The sequence below is a fragment of the Pelecanus crispus genome, chromosome 1 (assembly GCF_030463565.1).
Source record: "Pelecanus crispus isolate bPelCri1 chromosome 1, bPelCri1.pri, whole genome shotgun sequence".
Taxonomy (NCBI): Eukaryota; Metazoa; Chordata; class Aves; order Pelecaniformes; family Pelecanidae; genus Pelecanus; species Pelecanus crispus.
The window spans coordinates 2,402,719-2,420,143 of NC_134643.1; the positions used below are offsets into that span (position 1 = coordinate 2,402,719).

Genomic DNA, 17,425 nt, shown 5'->3' on the forward strand with positions numbered 1-17,425 from the left:
CTCAGCGCCGGGCCCCGCGCCGCCATTCCCGCCCGCCCCCATGGCGGAACTACAACCCCCAGCATGCCCCGCGGGGCGGCACCGCCTCAGGGAGGCGGCGGGGAGGCGGCGCGGGGGCCGCCGGGAGTTGTAGTCCCGGCCCTAGGCCCGCGGCCGTGTCGGTGAACGGGCGGCGGGCGGGGAGCGAACTACCGGCGGCCGGGAGGAAGCGGGGGTGGCGGGGCCGGGGCCCGGAGCGGGGCCGCGGCCCGGGAGCGGGATGCGGTGGCAGCCCGGGACGCCTCCTCGCTGCTTGGGAGGGCACCATGCACCCGGCCGTGGCTGTGGGGCTGGTGTTCGGCGGCTGCTGCAGCAACGTGGTGTTCCTGGAGCTGCTGGCCAGGTGCGGGGCCGGGGAGAGGGTTTGGGGGCAGAAGGAGGGGGTCAGGGGCAGGGGTTAGGGGCAGAAATGGGATCGGGGGGCGGGTGAGGGTCCCCGGGACCGGGGGGCCGCAGGGTCTCCCTCATCGGCTTCAGGACTTGGGAGGGGAGGGAGCGGCAGCGGTGCCCAGGGGGTTTGGGGTGGATTTGGGGGTGGGGGGGGCTGGCAGCCAGCCTGGGGCTGGCCCTGAGGGGGTCTGCGGCCCCGACGGGGTGTCCGGCCCCCCTCACAGCTTGGGGGGCAGCCCCAGGCCCCGGGGCTCCTCATCCAAGTGCCAAGAGGAGCCCCAGTGAGGATCACCGGGCCCTGGCCTTGTTCTGTCACCGTCTGATGGGTTTTGTGGGTGTTTTTGGGGCTGTCTCTCTCGGCCTGAGTCCAGTCTGGTCCTGTCATGGGCCACTTTGGTATCCTGCCCAGGCGCTGGGGATCTCCCATCTCTGCTGACACACGGACCACCGCATCAATCTGGCCCTAAAGCATTCCCACCACCCCTGCTCTCTGATCCCAGCGCCTCATACAAATAACAGCTGAAATCCCAAGGAGAAGACGCGCAGGAGCTGGCATGGGGTCCCCTGGGACAGCAGGCAGGGCCAAGGGAATGTCGTCCATCTGGAAATGTGATCTTCGGCAGCATCACACGGCTGCAAAGCCAATGTGGTGAGGGCGAGGAGTCCTTTGTGGCAGTCTGAGTGAAGGTGAATTGCCAGGTTGCAGAGAGAAGAGGGCTGACATTTCGGGTACGTCCGAGCGCTGCGTCACCTTCCTCACCCTGATGGAGGAAGGCTGGCATGGGTTGGAAAAGGTGATGGTCTGCTGGATTTGTTTTCAGGGCTGGTCAGCAAGCTGTGAAGGGAAAAGAGCTAGAGCTGACTGGAAAAAAAGTAATGATTGAACTGGTTCTGTGTCTACAATCATAGTAAGTCAGTGTGGAGTTGTATCCCCTGACCATTCAGTCATTTCAATCATGCCCAGGCTTTCGAAACTAGTAGTTAAAACCTGCCCTTACTTCCTCCCCACCCATCATCATCCCAGATTGTTAAGAGAAAAAGGGAGTGCAAAAGAGAGCCTGACTCTGTAAGCCAGCAGTGGAGATACTTGCTTCAAACTGGGAGGCCAGGACGCAGGTACCTCCACACGAGGTTGCACAATCACTCTGCAATCGCTGGATAAATCAAGTTCCTGGAGGAAGAGACCTTGCATGACGAGTTGTCTTTTGTCTCGGGGATTGCTCTAACCTCTGTCTTTCCTGCCTGGCTTCTGCTGCAGCATCAGTGAGGGAAGAGGAATGGGCCCCTTCGAGGTGAAGAAAGCTTTGGATCTGGCTTCTTACATTTGCTTGCAAGATGCTTGCAAGACACACCAGGCTTGCGTTTCTTCCAGCCAGACCTTAAAACAAAAGCGAGCCATTTGGCCCTACTCAAAGGCTGCATTAGGTGTCTATACCCCATTTTGAGCAGGATTTTGAGCAGCAAATCCTGGAAGTCCAATTGCAAATATCTAAGAAAAGCTGCTTTTATACACAAGCTTCTCTTAAGCATTGCTTCTCATCCACTTTAGAAATTCCCCTGTTCCTGATAGCTCAGTTCCTGTGCCCCTCTCTTGCCCTGTTCACCTTTGGTCCCTAAACTGGGGTAACACAGGTTATTTCTTTGGGTCTTGGTATTGTCTAGGAGGAAAAAAGTCCCTTTTGGAGATGAATCTTCCCATGACAAGCAAAGTCCTGGTGCAGGGTCGCAGGAAAAGGCAGTGACCAGATAGACAGTCTAGTGGGGAATAACAAAGGTGATTGGAAGAAATTTGCTCAGGATTTATGAGGAAAGAGTAAAGGAATGAGAACTGTTTAGTCTAGAGATGCCTGAGGACAGACAAATGACTTTAAACGTGTGGAGGATGGCTGTAGAGAAGAGGAGATATATTTTTCTGCTGGGCTCTGGAGACAGAACAAGAAATAAGGGGCTTAAATTGCTGTGAAAGGGATGTAAAGCAGGCCAAAACCCCAGGTTTGCTCCCTCTCAGTGTAGTGAACTGGGTTCATAAGACAGAGAGCAGGGAAACTCCTCATTGGAGGTCTTCAAGAGCAAGTTAAACAAGCCCCTGTCTGAATAACAGAAGGAGGCCTGGGCAGAGCAAGAAACACCATCCAGTTCATCCCATTTCCCCTGTCTGGAGCAACCCAACCTGTTCTGCTAGTGTCCTTTACTAGTTGTCCCAGGGGGTCTGTCTTTGAGCCATGATGCCAAAGCTCTGTGTGGCGTGTATGTACAGGCCTGGTTAGAAAGCCCATGATCTGCTCTTCACCTTCTCAAGCTGTGTCCCTGTGAGGTGCCTTCTCTGTAAAAATGGTTGAGGGTCTGCGTGGTAGGTCTCAACGGGGTTTCTTCCCTTTATGGTGCAAATGGCGGGGGATGTTCTTCTGCAGGGGCTGTTGAAGGAATTCTCTATGAAACGCGGAGTCTTCTTAAGTGATGGACAGAAATTTTCCTTGGAGAAGTGATTTGGTTGTGTTGAACTCTGTCTGAATGAGAGTACTGTGCATCAACGTGCCCCAAACTGATGTGCAGAAATTGGGCTAGTCTGTTTGTGCTCCGCTGATGAGACCGAGAGCCCTGCTTCAGCTGTTTCATCCCACCATCTGCTAGGGCTGCTAGACACTAACAGCCCAGGCAATTCTGTCCTAGGAGGCAGGGTGACAACTGCATTATGGTGTTTCTACGTTGCTTCTGGAGGACTCTCTACCAGTTGGCTACAGCTAAAGCAGGTTTTGGTTGATATATCCAGACTTCTTGTCAATTCTTTTAGGTCTATGAGTGTGTTAGGATCGTGAGTCAAAGACATGGGCAGATGCAGCCTGGGTTTTTGTTTGTTTGTCTTTTTATTATCAGTCAACAAATAACCCTTTACGAATAACGTGAGGTCATATGTACTGCAAGTAACTGAATGCAAGGATCGGTGAATTGGGAGGAAACAAAGTTTAGTGCATGGAAACAGTCTTGGTTTATTCCAAGTTTACACTTGCTTTCTGTTCTGTTCTGGTGAGACCTCACCTGGAGCCCTGCATCCAGCTCTGGAGCCCTCAGCACAAGAAGGACATGGACCTGTTGGAGTGGGTCCAGAGGAGGCCACAAAAATGATCCGAGGGCTGGAGCCCCTCTCCTATGAGGCCAGGCTGAGAGAGCTGGGGTTGTTCAGCCCGGAGAAGAGAAGGCTGCGGGGAGACCTTATTGTGGCCTTTCAGTGCTTAAAGGGGGCCTATAGGAAGGATGGGGGCAATCTTTTTAGCAAGGCCTGTTGTGACAGAACAAGGAATAATGGATTTAAACTAAAGAAGAATAGATTTAGAGTGGTTATAAAGAAGAAATTTTTTACAATGAGGGTGGTCAAGCACTGGCACAGGTTGCCCAGAGAGGCGGTGGAGGCCCCATCCCTGGAAACATTCCAGGTCAGGTTGGACGGGGCTCTGAGCAGCCTGCTCTGGTTAAAGCTGTCCCTGCTCACTGCAGGGGTTGGGCTGGATGGCCTCTAAAGGTCCCTTCCCACCCAAAGCATTCTGTGATTCTATGATTATAGAAATAAGGTTTACAATCCTGGAGCCTCGCCTCTGTCTCCAGCTCAGTATCTCTTCTCTTCCCCCAAGTAACTTTTGAACCGTTTAACCTCATTGCACAGCAGGGATTGAATTCTCGTGGACAAATAAGCTCTGAAAAATGTGAAAATCAGCAGGTGGATAGAAGGGAGAGGCTCAGGCTATAGTGCCTGCCCCATGGAAAATGCAGAGAGAAGATGGCCTTTCCAGGTGCTGTTTGGTGGCAGCCATGTGCCAGCTCTGCATTAACCAGAGCACTGCTGCTTTTTCTGACATGTCTGGGGGGCGACACAGGAGATTTTAGAGGAGACCAGACCTTCAGTTCAGCTATCCAGGAGACAGCTCGGTTAGTCCTGTTCTCCAGTGCATCTCGCAGCTTGCATTCTGCAAAACCGTGTCTAGACCCAGCCTCTTAACTACTTGGGATGGCATGTTGTGTGAGCAAGCTGCATGCTTGTGCAGCAGGGTGGGGATCAGGACTCGGCGGCGTGCAGCTTCTCCATCAAGTCCTTGGCTTTGGTTTCTGTCTTGCACTGGAGAAAGGGGAAGTACTTGCTCAAATTCCTCTGTCTCCCGCTGCAAATAACAGCGAGCTTTCTGATTATCTGACATGTCATGGCCTCCTCTGAGCCCACAGATGACTGTGTGCCTCCCAGGAAATCCTCTCTTGCTCCCTGTAAGCTTCTTAGGAAGGAGGCAGAGTCTGCAGCAGGCATGTCTGCTAGGAATGGGTGAGTAACATGCAGGGAGGGTTTGTTTAATGTCAGGCTGTTATGGGCTGTCTTGCCCTTGTGTGTAATTCCTCTTTCCTCAGAATAAACACACAAGGTTGATTTGCTCAAAGGTGGTGTCGCTTCCGCTGCAAAGGTAGCGATAACTGCAGTGCTTGGGTCTCTGTGAGGACAAAGATGCTCAGCTAAGAAGGTCTCTTTCAAGGTCAGACACTGTTTTGTGGCTTTTGAGACCTTGTGGAGTTTGAAAACTTCAGTGCAAAGCATGTATCACATTAGCAAGCTCCCTGGCCTGCCTGCCTGTCCTGGGACAGGCCTGTCCTTTTTGGGCTCCCATGATGAGCTGTTGAACCTACACCCAACCTTTTGGTATCCAGGAAACGCAGAAGGGCAGAGAGCTAAAGCTTGCTGGGTAAATTGAAGGCAGGTCCAAGCTCGTGTTCACATGATCTGGGGATGAGGTACAAGCAGAACCATGGACATGGCGCCTTGCTCTGCAGGCACAGACCTGACCCTTCCCTCATGCAGTGGAAGTAAGGGCTATCGGAAATCCTGCTGCATTCCTCCTGGGTGGACTCATTGTTTCACCTGGCCTCTAACAAACACAGCAGCTCGTAGGTAAGGAGGGTGCCCTGTCAAAACCACTTCCCCATGAGAAGGAGGGAGATCCAGCTTCAGTACGGTTGTGTTCGTGCTCGACGTTGCTCATTCGGATCCCATACCCTGGCAGGATGTTATACAGATCTGTGAGATGCGACCAATTTCCTCTTTTGCTTCCTGACCCAATTCACCACATGCACCATGACGGGGGTGGCTGCTCACTTCCTCTTCAGAAGGCAACAAAGGCAATGTGAGAACCCGGACAGACAAAGTGGTAAAGCTCCTCCAGGTTGATGTTCACTCTGGGGTTATGAGCTGTTAGCCTCTTTTTATTGGAGCCCAATGCAGCGTTTGTTCTCCATGGCATTGCTCTTATGCTTGTCTGTCTTCTCCATGCCTGCAGGCAGTTTCCAGGATGTGGGAACATAGTGACATTCTCCCAGTTCCTATTTATTGCGGTGGAAGGCTTTATCTTCGAAGCCAACTTTGGGAGGAAGAGGCCGGCCATACCAATAAGGTACAGTTGATCTGAACACTTTTGCTAGGCACAAATTGACTGGCTATCTATTATCTCAAGAAGTGTTTAATAAAACGGCTTATCTGTTTATCCTGTCTAAATCCCATCCATTCTGCAGCGTTTGTGAAGCCTCATTGAGAACCTGTCATGCCTGATGAAATACGAACTCGTTTTATCGAGAATTCTTAATAGGAAATTGCCATCACATACTTTCCTGTCCAAGACAGGACAGTATTTTGCACAGTTAAGAGTTTGCTGTGTTTGAAGAGCTTACTGTCTCTCTGGGGCTTCTTGCAATGGACGTGGGAGGGAGAGGTTTACTGGAAAGCCAAATCCACTTTTGCATTTCGCCATCAGGGCTGATCTTGTCCAGGCAGTGGCCTGGCATGTTCATGCTCTCCTCCCTGGCACTCAGTGGCTGAAATGAAGTGAGGAGGTTTTGTGGGGCTCCTTAGCAGACTGCCTAGCCTGTGGCAAAACAGAGTGCTGTGCTGAGTGCTCGGGACAGAGTCCTCATGACAGAAAGTTGAGGGCAAGTTTAGTGCCATTCATAGCTGTGTCACAGTGAGGAACTTCAATTTGTGGAGGCTCTCTAGGTTAGGTGTAGAACCATGGAGGTGTTCAGCCTGGATTTGAATAGTTTCTCCTTCTACTCAGGGTAGTGATGCCTGCTGGCAGAAACTGAATCCCCTCAAATCAAGCCTTGTCTTCTGACACTGTCCTGTGGCAAGAGGGGTCTGGAGGAAGTCCATGCTGGAAGACCTGAGCTGGGGTATCCTCAGTTCCCCTTTGCTTCTGGGATTAGTGCAAGCTGAGCCAGTGCAGGTCAGCCTGCTTCCTGTTCTAAGGGCTTCCCTGCTACATCCAAAGTGGATTGATGTCCTTGTTAGTCCTTGTCACATACCCAAGAGCTAGGTGGGCTCCTGCTCAGCTCCAGGCCTTTCCTTGCAACCCATAAGCTGTTCCCAAGGTGTCTCCCAGCATCCCAGAGACGTACATGCACAGCTGTCAGCTGGTTTTTTTGTGTTTGTGTTTCAGGTACTATTTCATCATGGTGGCCATGTTCTTCACTGTCAGTGTGGTGAATAACTACGCCCTGAACTTAAATATTGCCATGCCGCTGCACATGATCTTCAGATCAGTGAGTACTGTCATACTGTCCTTTTCCTCCTCATGTGACATTTCGTCCCATCATCTCTGCAAGCACTGTCCCTGGTGTGTGTCCTGCCACCCTCTCTTTCCCTGAGGGCACCGAAAGCCCATGCAAATACTAAACTCCAGCTAACTTGTGGGGAGAGCAACCTTGTTCTGAAGGCTGAGCTCCAGTTCTCACTTTTACAGTGTTGGTCATTAAATTTCCACTTAATGGACAGACGAGGAAACTGAGGCTCAAACAGGCTTCATATGTCCAAAGGTGATGGGGAAGTAACAATGACAAAATCAAGCCCAGACTCTGGCTGTCAGCCCTGGATGGACTGAATTGCTGGCCGAAGGGACCCAGCTTTCCCTTCCACTGCACAGCGGTTCATGTCTTAGTGTAGGTGTCTGGGTAAACACCCCAGGTGAGAGAGCATGGATTTGGCCTAGTTCCACCTGCACTGTTACTGCATGGGTCTTTGCTTTGGAAAATGCTCTTAAAATGTGTCTTCACTTAAATGTAGATGAGTGTCAGGCTAAACCATCTGTTTAAAACCAAAGAAAACGGAGCCCCAGCTGTTGGGGATAACAAAATCTGCTGGGCAGATCTGCTGGGTGGGGCTGTTCTCCCATAACACATCATGGGATTGAAATACGTGAAGTCAGGAGAGGTTAAAAAGAAGAAAAGCAGACAACACTCTAGGAGACCTGTCCCGCATTAACCATGAGGGATGGTTCTTGTATTGCAGCCTTGCAGTCAGTCTATGGAGCCATACTCCTGTTCCCAGTTAAAAACACAGCGATTTGGCCACATTCTGGTCTGTAGCACACACCGAGTGTCACAAGTGGGCCAAAAAAGGGGGAGGCCCACCGGCCAGAAGATCTTAGTAGCCTGTTTGTCCCAGTGTCCTTGTTCCCCAGCCACCCAGCTCAACTTCTCTCCTCCTCCTAGCTGAAGTGAGACTCATACAATCATTTAGGTTGGAAAAGACCTTTAAGATCATCGACTCCAACTGCAAACCTAACACTGCCCAGTCCACCACTAAACCATGTCCCTAAGCACCACATCTACACGTCTTTTAAATACCTTCAGGGATGGGGACTCCACTACTTCCCTGGGCAGCCTGTTCCAGTGCTTGATGACCCTTTCCACAAAGAAATTTCTCCTAATATCCAGTCTAAACCTTCCCTGGCACAACTTGAGGCTTTCCTCTTGTCTCCACCCTGTCAGTCTCCCTGATCCTGTTCTGGCATTTCTGTTGGTGTTTTGGCATTAGTTATATTGAATTTGCGGCATTTCTCTGGGGCGGGCATCCCAGTCCGGGGAAGTTTGTCATGCTGACCTATTTTGTTTTTCTCCTCTTTCTCTTCTTCCCCAGGGTTCTCTCATAGCAAGCATGGCTCTAGGTATCATCATTTTGAAGAAAAGGTAAATCACAAGCCTCTTTCTTATATCATCAGGGAATGCTCTGTCATTGACTTAATCCTGACTGGTGTTTAGTGCCCTCCCCTCTCCTGTTAAATATTCTTGTTTTACTGGTGTGGAAACTGGGGGACACAGGTGTGCCTAGACTAGAGGCTGGAATAGTTCACTCTTGTGCATTTCCACCTTCCCTCACTCCTTCATTTAAGGCAAGCATGGACTGAAAAGAGAGATTTTATGTGTGACTGCAACCTTCTGTGTTAGCTCTTTTCTTTCCTCTTACTTCTGTGAGGCTGGTACTGCTCCTGATGGATGGCTGTACTGGATCTAGCTGGGATAGAGTTAACTTTCTTCGTAGCAGCTCATACAGTGTTGTGATTGGGATTTGTGGTGAAAACAGTGTTGATAGCACACTGGATGTTTTGGCTGTTGCTGAATGGTGCTTGCACAGTCTGTTTTTCCTGCTCTGCTCCCCAGCAAGTAGGCTGGGGTGGACAAGAAGGTGAGAGGTGATACGGCTGGGACAGCTGACCCAAAATGGCCAAAGGGATATTCTATGCCATATAATGTCGTGTGCTGCAATAGAAACCAGGGTAGAGGAAGAAAGGGGTTGGGGGGAGTTGGTTTCCAAGATGGCTGTGCTTATGGTAGGTGGTGAGTGAGTGCTTTTGCATTGTTTTTGTTGGTGTTTTCCCCCCCTCACCTATTAAACTCTTTAGCTCAACCCACGAGTTTTCTCGTTCTTGCTCTTCTAGTTCTCTCCCCCACTCCACGAGGTTGGGGGAATGAGCGATTGGCTGTGTAGGTGCTTGGCTGCTGGCTGGGGTCAACCCACCACAGTGGGCAAAGGCATCAGGACAGGAGGGTCCTCCCAGCTGCTTGGGGTCTGGCTGTGGGACCAATGTGGGCACGTCCCCTGCCACTCCATCGCTATGCTGAGATCTGCGCTGGCTTTGACCTGAGAGGGATCCTTTGCCACGGGCAAGGAGATCTTGGTCCAAATGCTTCTTTTTTGTTGCAGTTGGAGTAAGTTGGCCCTCCCTCCCAGCAATGTCCAGTGTTAAGTAATGTGTATGTGCCCATTATCCCAAGTTCACACGGGTGTAATGAAGCAAAATGCAATATAAGGGAGCAGCAGATGAACGACATGAGGCTGGGCTTGATCACTGACATCTGTCTTCTTCCCTGTGCAGATACAGCGTATCTAAATACACGTCCATAGCCCTGGTGTCCCTGGGGATCTTTACCTGCACTTTCATGTCTGCAAAGCAAGTGGTAAGGATTGGGAAGGGCCCGAGGTCATAGCTGTGAATCCTATTGACGGGAGGCGCTGCTGTCAGCACCTTCATCAGTAATTCCCTTTGCCTGACTATTAATGGAGAGACAAAATGTCTCCTAGCTCTGGGTCTGCTCCCCAAAAGCTCTTGTTCCTGGTCTCATTTTCTTGTGGTTTGGAGGGAGGGGATGCACACACATGCACGTGATTGAACTTAATTACAGATGCCTTTTATCCTGTGTTGTTCAGGTTGCTTTCTGCTGAGAATATACCATTATTTTTTTGCCACAGCTAGAAGCTGTTTTCTCTTGCCCTTACTGCAATGTGTTGCAATTAGGAGCAGGTGAATCTTAAACAAAACTCAGCCATCTTAAATCTTCACCCTTTTTATCCCAGAAGAGATTGTCAGCTTTCAGGCTAGATTTTTCCAGACCTGTTGTCATCCAGTGTGACTTTCTGTGACCCTTGAAATAAAGTGCCTGTATTTGGAGAACAGGAGGGAGTGAAGAAAATCCATGCATAACACCACTTTGGGCTCTTCCTGGGTCAGCACCCACAGCCTGATCTTGTCAACTGAAGACAGAAAAATGGCATAAAGTGGTGGTCAAATGAAAATTGGTTGCACTTAATCCAGCTCTGAGAGATTGGAAAGAAGCAGGGCTGTCAAACCTCCCAGTCTCCCATCATTTGATAGCTATTTATACTCTTAGGGTGTCTGAGGAAGGTCTGTGCTATGTGGCCTTGCTCTGTATTAATCCAGATTAACTGTCAGCAGGCATGGGGTTTTGGTATAGTATGGACAGTTGTGGCAAAGGTGAGTAATCTAATTTGCCCTAAACCACAGTGAAAGAGAGCTGAGCCAAGTCGTGCTACCTAGAGTTTTACCCTTGGCTAACAGCATCTACAGGCCTGGTTTCCTCAGTGTCTTGACCGCAAGCCAGAGCCCTGGTTTTAGGACCTGACTGGGGCTTGGCCAGAGCCCTTGTTCTTTCCTGCGCACCCACCTCTGAGGTGGGGACAGAGGGGCCTGCCAACGAGCTGCCTGTGGGAGCTTTCTAAGTGGCACTGATTATTTCTGTGGTTGAAGAGTCCGGTCTCTGGCCAAGCCGGGGCATTTCTTTCAGAAAAGCTACTTTCTGGATCAGACATTTCCACTTTGGCTGGAATCTGGTGCATTCCCTGAAGCAGAGTGGAAAGCAAAGTGTGTTGTAGTTGCTCCCACTGCTGTTCAGCCAGGGAAGCAGTTTTGGAGAACGTGAGACCTTTGCTTTATGGGCTTGCTTGGAACACAAGACGCAAACCAAGAGTGAGGTACAGGCAGGTCCGAATGAGCTGCAGGGACATGGTAGCTCATGGTGACTGTGTTGTGTCTCCCTCCACCAGGCATCTGACTCCAGCTTACATGAAGAGGATGGACTGCAGGTTTTCTTGTGGTGGCTGCTAGGTATGTGAGTGCCACATCTCCAGCCGACCTTGCTGGGCTCCTGGCAAGACTCGGCTCTCTGGTGTCCTTGGCCATGTGGGTTGTGCCAAAGCAAACTGTGGTGGGTGTCCCTGTGCTGAGGTTAAGTTGTGCTGAGCATCTGGTAGGTGTTGATTTGCAAAGAATGGCGTCTTGTGGCACTCATTAGCTGCTTTGTGCAAGGAGATATGCTTCATTTGGCCAACAAGTTAAATACGGCACGAAGGGGTTTCTGCAAGGTAGTGGCTCAGTGACAGAATGAGACTGGAGTCATGCACGTTTGCAGATAATCTTCTTGATTTCTCTCTGCAAAAGCAGCCCTACCTGATGTATCTGATGCTGTGAGCTATGCTGCAGAGAGGGAGAGGGGCTGTAGCTGGTTCAAGTCTTCATTCAGCACAGTATTTCATGGAGGAGTCTCTACAGTCCGGCACTTGTGTCTATTTTTATACCACCAACCCAGATTTATTGGTGGCTTTTCAGGGATACTGGGATTGAGGTGTTGTCAATAGCAGCAAACAACTCTATCCCTGGTATCATAGAACCACAGAATGCTTTGGGTTGGAAGGGACCTTTAGAGCTCATCTAGCCCAACCCCCCTGCAGTGAGCAGGGACAGCTTTAACCAGATCAGGGTGCTCAGAGCCGCGTCCAACCTGACCTGGAATGTTTCCAGGGATGGGACCTCCACTGCCTCTCTGGGCAACCTGTGCCAGTGCTTGACCACCCTCATTGTAAAAAATTTCTTCCTTATATCCAGTCTAAATCTACCCTCCTTTAGTTTAAATCCATTATTCCTTGTCCTGTCACAACAGGCCTTGCTAAAAAGATTGCCCCCATCCTTTCTATAGGCCCCCTTTAAGTACTGAAAGGCCACAATAAGGTCTCCCCGCAGCCTTCTCTTCTCCGGGCTGAACAACCCCAACTCTCTCAGCCTGGCCTCGTAGGAGAGGTGCTCCAGCCCTCGGATCATTTTTGTGGCCTCCTCTGGACCCACTCCAACAGGTCCGTGTCCTTCTTGTGCTGAGGGCTCCAGAGCTGGATGCAGTACTCCTGGTGAGGTCTCACCAGAGCAGAGCAGAGGGGCAGAATCCCCTCCCTCGAGCTGCTGGCCACGCTTCTTTTGATGCAGCCCAGGATTCGGTATCCCGCCAACAATGTTATCCCACCAACATTGCTTGCCAGAGCTGAGTCTCTTTTTAAAGAGATGATCTTTTCAGAAGTCTCTTGGCATCTCAGCCTTTGTAATAAGATACCCGTGTCCTCAAGACCATTATCAATTTTCTGCCCATCTTATCAAGTCTGGATCCTTTGGCTTTTTTCGCTGAAAGCCAAATCAAGGGAGTCATCAAGCTGTTTGACTTGAGCTATGCCATCCCTGAGCAGTGTTGCAAGGCTGTGCTTCTGTTCCAGGTATTGCTGCTCTCACCTTCGCCCTCCTCATGTCTGCCAGGATGGGGATTTTCCAGGAGATGCTGTACAAGCAGTTTGGGAAGCACTCCAAAGAGGCCCTTTTTTACAATGTAAGTCACCATGTCTTTTCTGTTGCTTTTACTGGGCAGATAGATCTGCTAAGAGAGTCCCTTCCCCTCCCACCCTGTACTCAGCACAAATCCAAAGGATCACATGCCGCAAGGCCGCAGCAGTGAAGAGTGTGCTCTCATCCAGATGTGTGCAGCTGGTTTCCCAGGATGAGAAGTAGGGTGGGTTGACATAATCTGTTAACTTTGTGTCTTTACTTTTCTCTCCAGCACGCGTTACCACTCCCTGGCTTTCTCCTCCTTGCCCCAAACATCTACCACCATGCAGTCCTCTTCAGCCAGTCCGGTGAGTGTTGTACAGATGGATCCTTGCTCTCGTACCATTCTGTCCTCTGGAAAATGCTGTAGGAAGCTTTCAGTCCAGCAGTTGTGCATGTCAGACTGTTGTCTCTGGATATTCAAGCCCTCTGAATTTTCAGGTTTGATAGAAAGATCTTATCGCTCTCTACAACTGCCTGAAAGGAGGGTGTAGTGAGGTGGGTCTTGGTCACTTCTCTCAAGTAACTAGCAATAGGATGAGAGGAAATGGCCTCAAGTTGTGTCAGGGGAGGTTTAGATTGGATATTAGGAAAAATTTCTTCACGGAAAGAGTAGTCAAGCACTGGAACAGGCTGCCCAGAGAAGCGGTGGAGTCACCATTCCTGGAGGTGTTCAAAAAACGAGTAGACGTGGCACTCTGGGACATGGTTTAGTGGGCATGGTGGTGTTGGGCTGATGGTTGGACTGATGATCTTAGAGGGCCTTTCCAACCTTAATGATTATATTCTAGTTTTACTTTCATTAAAAAATAATCCAGCCACCAAGCCAGGAAATGTGAAATTAATTATGACTCTACCCTTAATTGGTTTAGTGGTGGACTTGGTAGTATTAGGTTAATGGTTGGACTGGATGATCTTAAAGGTCTTTTCCAACCTAAATGATTCGATGATTCTATGATAAAGCCAAAAAAAAAACCCCACACTGTCTTGGGGACATTGTCCAACTTCTTCCTTGTGGTAGGCCAGATGCCAGCACGCTTGGACAAGTGGTGATTGCTGACTGCTGAGAGCCTGGCCACGGGCAGCCGACCGTTCAGCTGGTGCCACAGCAGCTTGCAAAGCTAAACCATGAGTTACTGTTTGGATCGCTGTGGTTAAAACCCAAGCTTCACGCTAATGCGTAAGCATACGCCAGATTGCTCATCCATGCACCTTAAGTTATACATCTGCTTAAGTGTAATAGTAAAATTCACCAGGCTTTTCAGTGCCAGCAAGCTTCCTATATTCTGATCCCCATTTTGTGAAACTGGAGGGATCTTTGCTGAGTAGGTTTGCTGGTTCTTTAATCCCCTCTGGGTACAGGGGATATTTGCATGCGTAGATCACTTTAATCTGTTCATTAATATCATTGCAAAGTATTTCTAGCATGTTACACCCTCTTAGGAAAAGCATGAGATAGGTGACCCCTGGGGAAATGTCATGGTTTAGCCCCAGCCAGCAACTCAGCACCACGCAGCCACTCGTTCACTCCCCCTACCCCGAAGGGATGGGGGAGAGAATCAGAGGAGTAAGAGTGAGAAACGCTCCTGGGTTGAGATAAGAACAGTTTAATAATTGAAACAAAGTAAAATGGTAATGATAATAATAACAATATAATAATGATAATAATAATCATAGAATCATAGAATTGTTTAGGTTGGAAAAGACCTTTAAGATCATCCAGTCCAACCATTAACCTACACTACCAAGTCTACTCTAAGCCAATCAAGGGTAGACTAGAATAATAGTATAATAATAATAATAGTATACAAAGCAAGTGATGCACAATGCAATTGCTCACCACCCGCCGACCGATACCCAGACAGTTCCCGAGCAGTGATCGCTGCTCCCCTGCCAACCCCCCCCAGTTTATACTGAGCATGACGTCATATGGTATGGAATAGCCCTTTGGGAAGTTTGGATCAACTATTCCGGCTGTGCCCCCTCCCCACAGTTTCTTGTGCCCCTGGCAGAGCACGGGAAGCTGGAAAGTCCTTGACTGGCATAAGCAGTACTCAACAACAACTAAAAACATCAGTGTGTTATCAACATTCTTCTCCTACTAAATCCAAAACACAGCACTGTGCCAGCTACTAGGAAGAAAATTAACTGTATCCCAGCCGAAACCAGGACAGGAAAGGAATGTGGTAGTTCAAAAATGGGAGTAACAGGACCAAATCCTCCACCACAGGGCCTGTTGGCTTTTGTTTTGCCGGTGCTATGCAGGCTTTCCCGTGCTAGCGCTGTCAGCCTCTCAGAGCCACACAGTTGATTCATCCAGTTTTACCAGTGGGGCACAAGAAAGCAAGGCAGAGCTTTTCTTTTAATGTCTTTTTTCCTTAGCCTACTTCTTTCTCCATCTTCCTTTCTTCCCTAAGGAAGTCCAAGCATAAATATCTGCAAATTCTCTTGTATTTGTCATTTATCACAGTAAGAACAAGGTAACTCTCCATTTGGAGCAAAATCAAAATGTGCCCACGCCTCAGTCTGCCTAATGCAGAAGCTGCAGCATGTCCCGGATCATGGTCAATCCTGGGCAGGAGAGAGACACCTCTCCTTGCATCTTCTTCAAGCAGTAGCAGGGCAGTGACCTTGCTCCGTCCTTTCTCCCCACAGAGCTGTTCCAGGTCCCGGTGATCGGGCTGACCCTGCCAATCATGTGGTTCTACCTCTTCATGAACGTCATCACTCAGTATCCTTTCAAAGCTCAGCTCGAGACACGCCACGGAGATGGCAGTGGGGTGGCAGAGGAGGAATGGGGTGGGGGTGCCGAGTCCTTGGAGTCTTCCCTGCATTTGGGAGCTGATGGTGTAACTTGGAGAAGACAGTGTGGAATTTAACCTGGGGCTTACGTTTTTGCCAGGGTGGCTGAAATCTGCCACCGCCTCCCCAGGGACAGGCTGATCGGTATAAACTCACGGCAGTTTTGCTAGCCAGCTCCAGGTGGAAGGACCAGGTGAGGAACTATTTGTAATATATCAGTGTGTAGAGTCTTCCAGGCAGAGAGGAAAGGTCTGCAGGTCTGATGAAGCTGAGATGCCCTCGAGAAAAGGGACCCTTCACTCCAAGGCCCTCTTACTGTTTTCCTCTCACTGTTGCGAGAGCGCTGTGCCCTACTGTTGTTCACGCTCCTCTGTGAAACCCCCTTGTTTAATCTACCTTTCCCATACCTCCTCAGGGGGGAAAGGGGACTTCTGCTGTGGGTGTTGGTGTTGGCCTCTTCTCCAAAGTAACTAGTGATAGGACGAGAGGAAATGGCCTCAAGTTGTGTCAGGGGAGGTTTAGATTGGATATTAGGAAAAATTTATTCACAGAAAGAGCAGTCAAGCATTGGAACAGGCTGCCCAGAGAAGCAGTGGAGTCACCATTCCTGGAAGTGTTCAAAAAACAGGCAGACGTGGCACTTTGGGACATGGTTTAGTGGGCATGGTGGTGTTGCGTTGACGGTTGGAGTGATGATCTTAGAGATCCTTTCCAACCTTAATGATTCCTAGTTTTCGCTTTCATTAAAAAATAATCCAGCCACTAAGCGAGGAAATGTGAAATCAATTACTACTCTCCCCTTAACTGATTTAGTGGTGGACTTGGTAGTGTTAGGTTAATGGTGGGACTGGATGATCTTAAAGGTCTTTTCCAACCTAAATGATTCGATGATTCTATGAACGGAGAAGTCTGATTTTAGCTTCCTTTGGCTCTGTGGCAGGGACTGTAAACTCTGCGTGCCGTTAACCTTTTGCCAACACCTCAGCCACAGCTGCTCTCATGGGTCAGTTTTGGTGTCCCAGAGCAGGGTCGGGGGGAGTCTGGGAGATTTGGGGTGTCCCTGGGGTTTGTAGTGAAGCTGGTCATAGCTGTAGAAATGCTGATCTGCGGAGAAGGGAACTTTATTCCCTCTATAACCAGACTGGGGCTATCCATTGCCCTTTTCATTCCTGAAGGCCTGCCCAGGTGTCCTCCCTCTTCATCCCCGATGTCCCCTTACCTCCGCCCACCCAGGTACGTCTGCATCCGAGGCGTCTTCATCCTCACCACGGAGTGCACCTCCCTCACCGTCACGCTGGTGGTGACGCTGCGCAAGTTCGTCAGCCTCATCTTCTCCATCCTCTACTTTCGCAACCCCTTCACGGCTTGGCACTGGCTGGGCACCGCCTTCGTCTTCGTGGGGACTCTCATGTACACGGAGGTGTGGAACAGCCTCGGGCCCTTCCTGGCCCACTGGAGGAAGAGGCTGAAGAAGGAGTAACAGTCAGGGACTCTCTGTAGGGACCTTTTTATTGTTTTATAGAGCAGAGCAGCAGGGAATCCCCCGAGGGGGGTTGTTTTTATAACACGGGGGAGGTGTTGGCTGTGCCAAGCTCCTGGGAAACGTGGAGCCTCTGCTGGGAACCTACCTGAAACGGATCATGGAGAGATAATAATGGTTATTTTTGCAAGGTTGCATTTTTTTTATGCAACCCCTTTTGCTTCCAACCTCTCCCCCTGTTTTTTTTTTTTTGTTTGAATAACCCTTTTTAAGTAATGTAAAAGCCGACCCAGTTCTCTGTTAGGAGCCCAACCTTGTTGTGGTGCTGTTGTCCGCTCCTCCCGGCTTTGATGAGCTGGACCCTGAGCCTGTTTGGTGCCGTCCTTTAGTGTCCAGGTGGCCGTAGCGGATGGCTGAGCCCCGGGGAGCTGCTGTTTGTGCAGCAGGTTGTTAGTTACACTGGAAATGCCAGGCC

At 49.9% G+C, this 17,425-nt stretch overlaps 1 protein-coding gene across 1 annotated transcript; it reads left to right on the forward strand.

Annotated features, from left to right (window-relative positions):
• The first annotated feature begins 305 nt into the window (after positions 1-305).
• On the forward strand, positions 306-16,950 carry SLC35B4 (solute carrier family 35 member B4). The gene is made up of 10 exons (XM_075724468.1): positions 306-382; positions 5,739-5,852; positions 6,891-6,993; positions 8,369-8,418; positions 9,606-9,687; positions 11,072-11,132; positions 12,563-12,672; positions 12,901-12,976; positions 15,324-15,399; positions 16,704-16,950. The coding sequence occupies exons 1-10, from the start codon at positions 306-308 to the stop codon at positions 16,948-16,950; spliced, it is 996 nt and encodes a 331-aa protein (XP_075580583.1).
• The last annotated feature ends 475 nt before the right edge of the window (positions 16,951-17,425 follow it).

Bases quoted from the DNA above. Each gene is read 5' to 3' on its own strand.
- SLC35B4 (XM_075724468.1), top strand. From the start codon at position 306: ATGCACCCGGCCGTGGCTGTGGGGCTGGTGTTCGGCGGCTGCTGCAGC. The intron at 383-5,738 runs GTGCGGGGCCGG...CCATGCCTGCAG, and splicing joins TTCCTGGAGCTGCTGGCCAG to GCAGTTTCCAGGATGTGGGA. The intron at 6,994-8,368 runs GTGAGTACTGTC...CTTCTTCCCCAG, and splicing joins TGCACATGATCTTCAGATCA to GGTTCTCTCATAGCAAGCAT.